The sequence below is a fragment of the Mesoplodon bidens genome (genome assembly GCF_964165515.1).
Source record: "Mesoplodon bidens genome assembly, chromosome: 14".
NCBI lineage: Eukaryota > Metazoa > Chordata > Mammalia > Artiodactyla > Ziphiidae > Mesoplodon > Mesoplodon bidens.
In genome coordinates, this window is record NC_138170.1 from 43594967 (window position 1) to 43608524 (window position 13558).

The 13558-nt window shown below is 42.8% G+C and overlaps 1 protein-coding gene across 1 annotated transcript in view; it reads right to left on the reverse strand.

The window, feature by feature from the left end:
• EML6 (EMAP like 6) overlaps positions 1-13558 on the reverse strand; it is a 372392-nt gene that overhangs the window by 69417 nt on the left and 289417 nt on the right. The window contains exons 20-24 of the mRNA XM_081254742.1: positions 12270-12381; positions 11873-12000; positions 7587-7728; positions 4071-4223; positions 3770-3901 (exon numbers count right to left, since the gene is read on the reverse strand). Of these exons, the coding sequence (XP_081110868.1) occupies positions 3770-3901; positions 4071-4223; positions 7587-7728; positions 11873-12000; positions 12270-12381 (667 nt within the window). The remainder of the gene's footprint in view (positions 1-3769; positions 3902-4070; positions 4224-7586; positions 7729-11872; positions 12001-12269; positions 12382-13558) is intronic.

Consider the following 13558-nt stretch of genomic DNA (forward strand, 5'->3'; position numbering starts at 1 on the left):
GAGCGGAAGAATATCAATATGACACACGTCTCATGGCAACAAAATTGGAGTTAAACCAGGGAAGATTCACGGGTACACTTGCTCTTATTCTCCAGATGGCATAACTCCTCCCTAAAAATCAAAAATATTCTGTTCTCCTCTCAGGCCACAGAAACCATTTGGTCTGATTCTCTTAACTGACTGAAGGGGCCACTTCGGATGAGAGGCAAAGTGGCTTTTTAAAGACCCTGGCCTCCTTACTCTGTCTTTCCCATCACCCTATGTGCTAGTTGGACGACAGACTCTGGCTTTGGGCAGAATTATGGAAATAGTGAGGTTTGCCTCTCTCCCTGCAAAGTGATGGCTCCACACTGAGGACCTCAATACCGACCTCCGCCCAGGCCCCTCTATGGTGGCAGCCCACTGATCCCCGCCAAGGGTTTATTCTTCCCATCTGGGGTTTATTCCTCTTTATATCCCTACATCTGACAGAGGGCCTACAACACATTTGAAGAATAAAATAACCTTCCCCAAATGTAAATACAACTGCAATGTCCCATCTCATCGCCATTTAGGATAGCTACTATCAAAAACAAAACAAAACAGAAAATAACAAATGTTGGTGAGGATGCAGAGAACTTGAAACCCTTGTGCACTGTTGGTGGGAATGTAAAATGGTGCAGCTGCTGTGGAAGACAGTATGGTGGTTCCTCAAAAAATTAAAAGTGGAATTATCATTTTTTCCAGAAATTTCACTTCTGGGCAAATACTCAAAAGAACTGTACACCCTGTTCAAAGCAGCATTATTCACAAGAGCCAAAAGTTGTAGGCAACCCAAGTAACCACTGATGGATGAATGGATATACAAAATGTGGTATACACACACAATGGAATACTATTCAGCCTTAAAAAGGAAAGTAATTCTGACACATGTTACAACATGGATGAACCTTCAGGACATTATGCTAAATGAAATAAGCCAGTTACAAAAAGACAGATACTGTATGATTCCACTTATATAAAGCACCTAGAATAGTCAAATTCATAGAGACATGAAGTGGAATGGTGCTTGTCAGGGACTGGGGGATGGAGAAGGGGGAATTACTATTTAATGGGTATAGGGTTTCAATTTTATAAGATGAAAAGAGTTCTAGAGATGGATGGGGATGGTGGTTGCACAATAATGTGGATGTATTTAATGCCACTGAACTCTATACTCAAAATGGTGAAGACAGTAAATTTTATGCTAGGTGTACTTTACCACAATTAAAAATAATTTTAAAGAAATCTTCCCAATCAAAACATATTCTTCCTATGCCCCAATTTCTCTTGGTCCTTCACTCCATAAAATGTAAATAATAATTGGTTTTAACCCCCTAATGGTCATCATAGTGGTGGGATTCACATATTGTGTCAGGTGTTTTGTGTGTGTGTGTGTGTGTGTGTGTGTGTGTTGGGTTCTAAATAAAACTCACCACACTCTATTCTACATATGCATAAAGATGACCCTCACTGTTCTAAAGCTTTCTCACAAAGGGGCATATCTAGGGATGTTAGCCAGAGAACAAATAGGGTGAAATCCTTGCTTTTTTTTGAAATCCTTGCTTTTTAAAAAAACGATAAAGCATAGAATATCAAAGAAGGTGGGTGAGAGGCAGCTGCTTCCATTCACCCCCTGGACCTCGCTGGTTCCTAGATGTCTCCCGGGCCAGTGTCCTGCTTGATCATACATGCCAGCCTAAGCCCTCGGCACTGGATCTGGATGGTCCTGACGTGAAAGTGAGAGGAATTATCTGATCTCCCTTTGCCCTTCTTGGGACTTGCACCTCTCACAATAAATGACATGCATGCCTTCTTCCCATCTATTGCACGGTGTGAAACACCTGCGGGTTGTAACACTTAAGTCCAAATTCTGGTGCAGCAAGTACAGTTACAAGTAAATCCCTGCCTGGCAGAAGGATCAGTCTACGGCCACTACTTCAAGAAATACGTGAAATAAAATATTCTGGCATCTCTGAAATAACCTCTCTTTGGTCAAGGCCCTCATCATCTCTTTCTCCTGGTTTATTTTAGCTGCTTTCTAACTCCAGGCTTACTCACCCTCCCCAGGATGGCAGGGAATGCCTCACTCTAATCCCTCAGAGGTACCTAATGCCTACAGGATAAAGTTTGGGGTTAAATTTCCTGGCGTGAGGTAACAGCTCCTTTATTTCCCGTCTTGGCCTCTCTGCTTTCCCTGCCCTTCCCGCCCGCAGCCGCTCAGCATTACTGCTTCTTAATCCCCCGTTCTTCTTCCCACCTCCACGTAGTGGCACACCCTGATCCTTCAGAGCCTGGGACGCTCGTCTCAGATGTCGCCATCTGGTGAACTTCTACTCAGCTTTCAAGATCCATCTCAAAGGTCACTCCTTCTATGAAGGCTCCATGGATTCCCCTGGGAGCTCTTTCCTCAGAGACACCACTTACTACCACAATAGACTAAAACTTCTCTGAAAGCTGGGACCCTGCCTGTTCCAAAGCAATCTGCCCCGGACTCCAACATCAGCCAAGTCCCCGGGATGGGTTTTAAAAGTGACCCACCCCAGAGCACGGATGCTGCACCCTGGGTACTTAATGCTGGCTTGGCCCACTCTGAGCCCCTGCTCACCACTTCCCCTGTGACCCACCATTTCTTACTCCCTGTTTTACCCAGTCTGTGCTCTTATATTGTTCAGGTACAAGCATGTCTCCCGCACTAAGTTATAAACTTTGCAGTAGGAACCACGTCTCACTCCCTTCTGGATCCTCCACATTTTCTGGCTTAAGACTGCACATGGCAAGAGCTAGATTTGTTACATAAATAAACAGACAAATCCCCATGGCATCTGTGGGCATGACTTGGAGGAGGTAGGGCGTAGGTTGGGAGTTTTGAGAGAAACCAGAGAAACTCTAGGTGAGCTGAATGTAGCTTCCTACCTCCAATGGAGGATGAAAATTACTTGAAACCTCTTGGGCAGTTCTCAGGGAGATGGAGAATTGGTAGGAAAAGGGAATGCAGTAAGGAGGAGATACAAGGCAAGGACACAGCATGCCATACTCAGAGATGAAGTGGTGGCTTGCTATGGTAATAGAAGGCAGCATATATCTTCAGCAGTCTTAAAACTCAATAGCTTGAGTTAATAATAATTATAGGGACTTCCCTGGTGGCACAGTGGTTAAGAATCTGCCTGCCAATGCAGGAGACACGGGTTTGAGCCCCAGTCCGGGAGGATCCCACGTGCCACGGAGCAACTAAGCCCGTGTGCCGCAACTACTGAGCCTGCGCTCTAGAGCCCGCGAGCCACAACTACTGAGCCCACATGCTACAACTACGGAAGCCTGCGCACCTAGAGCCCGTGCTCTGCAACAAAGAGAAGCCACCACAATGAGAAGCCGGCACACCGCAATGAAGAGTAGCTCCCACTCGCTGCAACTAGAGAAAGCCCACGCGCAGCAATGAAGACCCAACACAGCCAAAAATAAATAAAATAATTAAAATAATAATAATTATAGTAGTGGTAGTAATAATAGTAGTAGTAGTGGTAGTAATAATAATAATAATAATAATAATAATAATAATAATAATATGGAAAAATACTCAAAATGTTAACAGCAGCTGCCTCTGGGTTCTAAAATTACAACCAGTTCTGTTGTGAGTTTCCCCCTCTGTTTTTCTTTAAAACTCAACTGCCATTTGCTCTGGAAACAGTATATGAATGGACATGTTTTTTAAAAACTGAAATTATATTTTAAAAGCCACAACATACTTTACCTCTAGAATCCCAGTCAATGTGTGTAATGTAACTAGAAGCACCTTTACAGATGCCAACCCTTTTGCTTGTAAGGACGTTGTAAATATCCACAAAGTTATCATGGGACGCCACAGCAAGGTATTTTCCTGTATCTATAAAGAAAAAATGAGTGGTTAGCACCAAAACATTTTATGTGGGAATTTATTTCCAGGAACTTAGCATTTTTAAATGGGTTAAAGGTCAAGGAAATATTTATAAAAGGTCCACTCTTGTAACTTTTTGTCCCAACACGTTTTAAAAAGTTTTTGCCGTCATCTTCACCTTTTGAAAATTTAATGTCAGAGATCATTTCTTTTCTGTGATGGAAGGAGACCATGTCTTCAACAGTGTCAGCATTTACAACCAGGAAACTCCCATCATTCAAGCCAACTGCTAAGGCTTTCCCATCAGGGGAGAAAGCACAGCATCTTCCACCTACAAAAGAATCCACAAAGAGCACTGTTATGATCCGAGACTTTGCTACCAAACAAAGCAAATGCAGAGATGGGGAAATGTGTATATGCTCATGGACATGTGACTGTGTCTTTAAATTAACACTCCTGGTGAGAAGAACTAAAACTTCATAATTTAGAACATCTCTTCCCTCCAAACCCAAGGACAATGATCATAATATTAAAAATAAGTTTTCAATTTTTTTGAGGTTTATCCATTCATTTCTTCGTATCTGAATACCTGGAGTTTTCAAAAGACAAGTAGAGTGAAGGGGGAAAAGGAATAAATAATTAATATAACCAGTATTTCTGCTCCCAAGACGTGATATTTAAGAATGGGAGTTCTGTAATAAAATTTCTGGAAACTAATTTTTTTCCTATCATGCTTTACACACAGAACTTACTTTAGAGCACCCTGTTGTTCTACTTTTAGTCACTCTAATTCTCTGATCCGTGATTATAATCCATAATTCTAGAGGTGGAAGATTTTGTTCCTGTCTCTTCTGTCATGAGAAGAATGGAATATAGACATTCTCTCCAAGGGTGTCTGCAAAACTGGGCTGAGGGTGCTACACGATCAATGCTTTCTACTGCTTTGTAGGGTCACAGGGAGACATTTCCAAATGAAGAGCATGGACTTGGTGGGGGGTATATTTAATAAGAATCCTATTTAAGGATAGGCCCCTCCCTGGCCCTGTTCTTCTTACTGTCAAGACTTTGGTGAGCACAGCCCTAGGATGGGACAGTCATGCTGCCTTGTGCTAAGGCATTCCAAACTGAGCTTCCACACCCACCCCTCAGCCACTGTTCAGAGCAGGCTGAAAAGCCACGTTCACACCAATAACTTTATTTTTTTTAATTTTATTTTTAATTTTATTTTTTTTTTTTGCGGTACACAGGCCTCTCACTGTTGTGGCCTCTCCCGTTGCGGAGCACAGGCTCTGGACACGCAGGCTCAGCGGCCATGGCTCACGGGCCCAGCCGCTCCGTGGCATGTGGGATCTTCCCGGACCGGGGCACGAACCCGTGTCCCCTGCATCGGCAGGCGGATTCTCAACCACTGCGCCACTAGGGAAGCCCCACACCAATAACTTTAAATTGGCTCATCTGAAGTATAATATACCTTCCTTCCTTTCTTCATCCATTCACTTTGCAGTTATTTACCTACTATGAATCAGGCACGGTGCTAGTGCTGAAAGAACAGAAAGACCAGCCCTTGAGGAGGGACAGCACGATTAGGTTAAGAATAAAAATTTATTGTATGAATGATGACACTTGACAGCAAAAGGGAGAGCTATTAATAATTACACCAGGACACCAGCTGTAAACTGGGTTGAATGGCCATCCTAACTCAGATGTGTTAGTTGTTCTTTTGAACTAATTTTTAACCTAGTGAATAAAGTCCATTGGCTGATATTCAAGTCAGTCACAGCGAGGACTTGGTCTGTTATTTCCCCAGTACAAATTAGTGGCCAAATGATTGAGTCCTGTAGTGGGTAAGAGCATGGGCTTTGGAGTCAGACTTGGGTTTGAATCCTGGCTCCACTACCTACTGAGACCCAGAAGTCCAGTGTGAAGAGAGGCAATATGGTGGAGGGAGGCACCATCATGCAGGGGCCACAGGTGTGCTCTCTGAAGCCACGCTGCCTGAGTATGAACTCAGTTCCATCACTTACTAGCTGTGCAACTCTGGGCAAATGACTTAAGTTCTCTGTGCCTCAGCTTCCTAATTTGTAAGTGGAAGTTAAAAAGGCCTTACTCCTTGGGTTTCCATGAAGACCAAAGGCTAAGTGCTAGCACGGTTACTGGCTCAGCAATATTAGCCACTGTCATTATTGTCACTACTGTCTTGACACCTTTTTTTCATTTTATCCCCCTAGAATACTCTCCCCATGTCTATTTATAAAAGTACCTAGCGGGCTTCCCTGGTGGTGCAGTGGTTGAGAGTCCGCCTGCCGATGCAGGGGATGTGGGTTCGTGCCCTGGTCCGGGAAGATCACACATGCCGCAGAGCAGCTGGGCCCGTGAGCCATGGCCGCTGAGCCTGCGCGTCCGGAGCCTGTGCTCCGCAACGGGAGAGGCCACAGCAGTGAGGCCCGCGTACCGCAAAAAAAAAAAAAGTACCTAGCACAAATACTCTGGGGCCAGGCCCCAATCTCACCCTTTCCTTTCTTAACTTTCACAAGTCCTTTGAGCCTCGGCTCTTAGGTTTCCTCCCTGATGGAGTTGTCTCTGGCTGTGGGCCTTACCCTGAGCCTCCACGATACCTTGCTTGTGCCAGAGATCTTTTGTCTGTCCGTCCTCACCCACTCTCCGCCCTGCTCTGTGCCAGGAGCTGGCCTTCCTAGACTCGATCAGTGGGCCCCTCACCCCCTGGCTTCTGATTCATTTGGTCAAGGGGCAGCAGGAGACTGGAGGGAGGGTAACAGGGAAGGAAGGATAAAGCACAGGGAGGCTGGGGCATGTGCTCCCTTGGCTGCCTCCCTGTGGGGTCACTGCATGCTGGCTGAACCTCGGGGCTGACGATCACAGCCCCTGCCAGGCTGTCGTCTCACACAGCTCTCACTGTCAAGGTTCCAGCAGCTGCCCCTCCTCTTGTCCCTTCAGGCCCAGGGCTGGCAATGGTACCCGGCTGTTACTAGCTGCATCGTGCTGCACCAGCCCTGGTCATTTCCTACACCCTGCCCACCCCTTTATAAATAGTCCCGTTCTGAGACGCTTCTCAAGTTACCCAATTTGAATGGACCAGCCGTTGCTGGGAATCTGTTCAAATCTTGTCCGTCTCTGACACTAGAGACGGGACTGTTCATCCTGGGATCCCCAGTGCCTGATATACAGCAGCTGCTCAATAAATGTTTGCTGAATTTGCACTTCTTGGTATACCTCTTAGCTCTAGTGCATACGGGTGTTCAATACATATTTATTCGTTTCTTGGTATTAACTATTATTTTTAAACTGACTTTCATTTTTCAGTAATAAAATCAGTTCTGGAGACTCTTAGGCATAAAAATAAGCAGCATTCTTTACAAGCTGATGAGTTTCAACTGGTGCCCACAGTTCTAGATGAGAAGAGGAAGGACATATTGCCCCCAGGTGGTAAATGTCTGTGCAGTGCAAGGAAATAAAGAATAGAGCCGGGCACTGATAGATCAGGCCAGCCTTCTGGAACGATTCTCCAGGTGATTAAGCTATATGTGTAGCAACAAACACTAAACCCCCATCACCCAGCATATCTGGGGGCATGTAATAGGTGTGCTCGGTAAATATTAGCTGGATGAACAGACGAATGAATCCAATACTTTTGGGTGTAAATACTTTTACAGATGTGTACGGGGACATCACGTACCTTTTTTGAGTTTCCGTACTGCCAGCATACGGTGCTGGGAGGACAGTTCCCAGATCCGCAGTGTTTTATCGTCGCTCACTGTTGCGCAGACAGGCAGGCGAGGGTGAGCCGCCAGCCCCCATACTTCTCCTTCCATGTGCCCCTGTAGGGGAGGAAACGGGGCAACAAAAACCAGTTCATGCTTCTCGGCTAGCCCTTCCCGCGAGTATCCCAAACAGGTTCAAATATGAACAAACACAGTTTGAGTTTCCTGGAGCCAAAATGATTGTACTGGATAAATTTTTTGCTTGAACTTGAATCTAAAGTTGGGCCTGCGTGATGCTAAAGCATCCATTTGGAAAGCAAAGTAGGGACTCACATTGCTCCTAGGTTTTGTTTATATGATGCCGAACATCTTTCCATTTAGAAACATCCGAGTAAATAAGGAACTGCTCTCATTTTATCCTGTTGTTTGACATTGAATAAACACAGTATATATGTATCTTTTCATAAAACAGCTTGGTCACAATGACACAAACCACTTTCTTCCATAAAACCATATTCTAAAAAATGGAGGTACCACTTATCTCTGTCAGAGGAATTGGACAGGAATATTCTTGTTAATTAATTCTATTTCAGTTCTTTGAATGCACAGATTTGGCAGAGCAGATTAGAGAGAACTAAATTTTCATTTCAAGCATCCTGGGTATAGCTCACGGTCAGCATTTATTCACAAATTGTTCTATCCATAGAGCACAGAAAACCGAAAGGGGCTTGATAGGCATTGGACCAATTCCACATGCCGACGTCTTGCCACAAACACACTTAACTGGCTTAGAATAATAACTGAGATGAAGCAGTGTTTAACGAATGAACAATTAGGGAGAAAATGAATCTGATTTTTCTAACTTGTCACTCAGTAAAGCAGTGTAACGAACAGATTAGATACGGAACAATAAAACAGACCAGATTGTTTACTGAATTTCTGCTTTTAGGGGCTAATTATAAAAAGGCTTTGCTTAGTAAAGCAAAAAGGAAGACCACACACAGTCATCTGAAAGGTGTTTGTAGTTGGAACGCTTTGGGGAACAGGTGGCTCTCCAAAGAGAAACTGGAAGATTCCGGTTTAACTGGGAAGCTGTTTGAGCAAAACAGTAATTTGGCAGAAGATACAAAGTTCCCAATACAGCTGACATTCAAATATCTGAGAAGGGCGTAGATATTGGTTTTGAATTTATTAGATTTGGAGCACCCAACATCCCCAGTTTTCTAGTTTCCTTCCCTTTAGAAGCCTCCCACCCCCGAGGCCACCGTCAGAGGATGGGTCAGGTGTGAGCCCTCCCTTGTTCTCCACCAGACTGGATCTGCTTGGGGCTCTTTTACAGACTGAGTCCTTTTGTACACAGAGGACAGCGTTGTGGGGCTCTGAGACCCTTTCAAACCACTGCATCATATACTGATTTTAAATGGTATTTCTTTAATCTAATATGATTATGTACTTTAATTCCTGGATCCTATAGGAACGGACAGTGAGTGAAGCAGGCTGGAAGTCTCGAGTGGCACAAGGAAATGAGCTTGGGACTTTACTTTCCTCCTGACCACCCTAAAGCTAATAATAACCAGCTGCATAATTGACAGTTGATTATATTCAAAGTGTATACAACGGGGATTTTCAGAACTCACCTCCTGTCTCTTCTCTCCTCCCCGCAACCTATTCTCTTAAAAAAAAAAAAAAGCAATCTATTCCAAGTAACGTTGAATTGCCGTGCTACAGAAACTAGAAAAATGGTTCTGAAATCTCCCCACAGCAGGATAGCTGATGGTCTTAACCACGCTGCCTCTACTATTCCTTAACTTTCTCTCGGTGTCCACCTCTCAGGAGAAGACTGTCAGCCCCTAGAGTAAGCCCTATTCCACCACACAGAGCACAGGGCTGGTCTTGGCAGGAGCCCAACGAACACTGATTGAACTGAACTACTGAGTTCTACCTAGGAGGAGATGGCAAATGATTGATAGACTGGAAGAGGAAAGAGAGATGCTGAGATAAAGGAAAAGAATGGCACACGTGTAAGGAGAGAAGATGGTCCTCCCAGCTCCACCGCCTGCCTGCCCAGTGCTTAGGGGGTCATGCCTTCTGCACTGTTTTCATGCAGTCTCCATGCTGAGGCGTGTGGAGAACAGTCTGGTGGAGTGACAAAGAAAAGGCTCTGGTACCCGACAAAGCTTGGTGTGAATCCCAGCCCTGCAGTTCTTAGCATGTGGCTGTGGGCAGTTTACTGGGTTTTGAGCCCCTCTTCTATAAAACAATTACAACTAAGCAAAGCTGTCATGGAGATGAGAGAGGAATTTTGTACAACAGTATTGCCTGACACATAGTAGGTGCTCAATAAATGGCACCTGTGGTTATTTGCATTATTAGAACAACAGAAACAAATATAGTAAAGAATAGAGTTGTAGAGAACGAAAAAGTGAAAAGCCTTTATTGTCAAGTTTAAAACATATTTAAACAAAATTAGCTCAGCTATTATTTACTTTTTAAAATTTGAAAATGTAGAGTTTAAATTTTACGGTGCTATTTAAATCATATTGTAGTATAAATCTTACAACATACTTAGCAATATAGCATGTGGCAAACAATTTAAAGTCTCAAAAATTTGAGGATTAAAAAGAAAGAAACACTGAACTTTCAATAAAATTAAATAAAAAGTCATGGTCAAGGAAAACAAAGGCAAGTGCAGCTGCAGAATAAAGAAATCTCCCCTCAAGGACGCATCTCAGCACAGTTCCCAATCTGGGCTGCCTGTAGCAATCAGCTACAGAGCTTCTGAGGTTTGCTTCTAACACAGAACTTTTTTTAAAACACAGATTCTTATTCAGGATATCCAGGGTGGGGTCTGAGCACATGCACTCTAATCCGTGATGTGTGTGCAGATCTGCTCTCACGTGTAGCAAATCAGAGGGCCCCTTTCAGTGGGATTTTGGAGGCTAGTCTTAATACAGCAAGGCTGCAGGCATGCATCAGGTCAGGGAAGGAGGCCTAGCTCCTCAGACCCACAGAAGTCCTAAAGCTTAGATAACCAGTGCATATTCTTTCCACTCTACCTTCTGAATCCACACCCTCATCCCTGCCCGTGCCTCTTCCACCTGTAACTATGGCCTATCCATCACCAAACTGGACAGGACTACCTCCTCACCTCCACAGACTCCCACCCCCTCAGGTGACATGTGATCACTTCTACGATCTTAAAGGATTCTGTTGTTTATTTTAATCTGATTTTACCTGAATAACATTTTGAGGGGAGAGGAAGTGTGAAGAGTATATGTTTATGTGAATCAAGGCTGAGACTAGAATGATGCACAAAATCTAAGGAGACACATATATTTGGTGTATGCAGAGCAAATAATTTTTATTAGTTTGACAGATTTTGACAGGTCAAGAGGAAATATACCCAAGAAGCCCCACCCACACCTGGACCTGATTTAGACAATGAGATTATGGACTTTGAACAGATACTATGATGGGATAAGGCTCTTGGGGACCTTGGGAGGGGGGATGTATTTTGCATGTGGTAGGGACATGATAATTGGTGGCCAAAGGGCAGACTGTACTGGAGAGGTGACCCTCATGATGCTCCTGGTTTTCACACTCTTGTGTAACCACCTCTCTTTGAGTGTGGTATAGCCTGTGGCTTGTTACCAACCAATAAGATATGGCAAAGGGGATGGATGTTCATGATTACACGTATGTGATGATATGATTATGTTATTTGAAGTTACTTAAAGGCACAGTAGTACCCATTTTTCCTCTTTCCCTTGCTCTCTTTGAGGAAGCAAGCAGCCATGTTGGGGAACCCCATGTGACAAGGAACTATAGGCAGCCTCTGAGAGCTGAGGGTGGCCTCTGGCCAATAGCCAGCAAGAAACGGAATCCCTCAGTCCTGCATCCCCAATGAACTGAACTCTGCCAACAACTCGAGTGACCTTGGAGCAGATCCTTCCACAGTTAAGCCTCAGATGAGACCACAGCCCTGGCCCTTATTGCAGCCTTACAAAACCTTAAACAGAGGACCCAGTTAAACTGTGTTCAGATTCCTGACCTGCAGAAACCATAAGATAAGGAATGTTTTTGTTTTAAGCTGCTAAGTTTGTGACAATTTGTTATACAGCAATAGATGATTAATATAGCATTTGCCTGACTCTGAAAGTGAGTGTCTCCTTAAATTTTGCGCCCTAAGTGCCCCTCGTTGCCTCACCCTGGTTCCAGCTCTGGTGTGAACTGTGGTTTAGGATGTGTGCAAACACAGTACCTGAATGAGCAGTGTCATTGGGCCATTCTTGTCAATTTCCAGGATCTCTCCATTTTTCGTTCCCACCAGGATATGTCCATGTCCCAAAGTGATGGCACGAATTGAAGGGTTATCTTCCAAAAGCAAGCCTGAGGAGGAAAAATTGCATTTAATACTGCAAATGTTCTATTTAATATAATAAAAAATAAAATGATTGTAATGATTATATAAATTGTTTTTATAGTTCCAAAGTACTAGGTAGTAGAGAATTATCCTTGATATTTCTACCAGGAGCCAAGGGCTCTGAATGTGGAAGAAAAAAAGACAGTTGATTTGGTAATGGTTTTCCAAGAACTTAGTACTATTTTTTCCATCTCTATGAACAGAAAGATTTCTACTGCATACTCGGGAGTGGCACCTTTTGAGCTGGTTGACAATGCTGCTCTTTTAATGGCATAAGTCTTCAAGCATCTTTCAAACATATCATCCCAGAGTTCCACGATTCCATCCTTTCCACCTGTTACAAAACCCTGTGAAGGCACACACTAGAAGAATTATATACACATCAAAATGACAAGGTACCCACCCAGCCTCAAAAGGATTTCCCCTTGGGTAAAGAAGCTTTGTTTGTGTTTTCTTCCTAAGTATAGGAGACTGAAAAATCTGAATGATAACATAATATTAATATAATATTTTCTGGAAGCTTCTCTCCCCTATTTCTCTAGCAGGATTAAACACTTTCTCATTGTGTGTCCATTTCACTTTCTTCAGACCATTGGTTGGAATTTGGCACCCTGAATCATGGACGGTCATTTCTGTGCCCAGTCCCCTGACTGGAATGCGGATTCTTACAGAAAAGGACCAACCTCAAAGCCTGGCAGAGTTTCTGGTATCTCATATACGCCTGCTGAATGAATTGGAATTAACATCACAATTAAAAATGACTGTTAAATATTTTAAAATATTTACTTCCAGGAAAAACATCATTATTTATTATTAAGAGTAATTTAGGTATTTCATATAACAAAACTATCCTGCTATTTTGTTCAATACACAACAATTTCCACAATAATTAAAATCCAGATTAATTTTTACAAAACCTGGAAAGTAAAAAGTTTAACATATTGGGTATTTTTTGCTAGATGATGATTTTTACTCTTGTTCTAAGCTTATGATTTCTTGGCTTTATTAGTTTTCCTTTTTGGCAACTTACATATACAAACTGTTCTTTAAAAAGTTTTTTTTTTTTTTTTAAGAAAAATACTGAGTAATTCATTCTGTTTTCTCAGAAACTTCTAATGTACTTCATTTCAATGAAGTTCACAAGGAAATAATATTTTGGAAGTTTGTTACATTAAATATCCTTATTATAGATTGTGAACCTGGGGACATTCACTCTCCAAATTAAATTTAAATGCAGTATAGTATAATGTGATATCCCTGCCATTTCCCATGATTTTTCAGCTTAAGTTATCAAGCAATAGAAGAGTTTAAACAAGTTATATCACATCAACTTCTGAGTCTACAAAAAACTTTGCATCCTGCTTTAATCTTTTCTAAAACTTGAAGTTTAATCAAAAACAAATTTGCTAGTGAAAAACATCTTAACCACTAAAACAACCATTGTAGTTGCACATCTAACAAGAACCTACTTCCATAGCGGGATCAGCATATTTACCTGGGAACAGGTAAATGCAAAATGAGGCT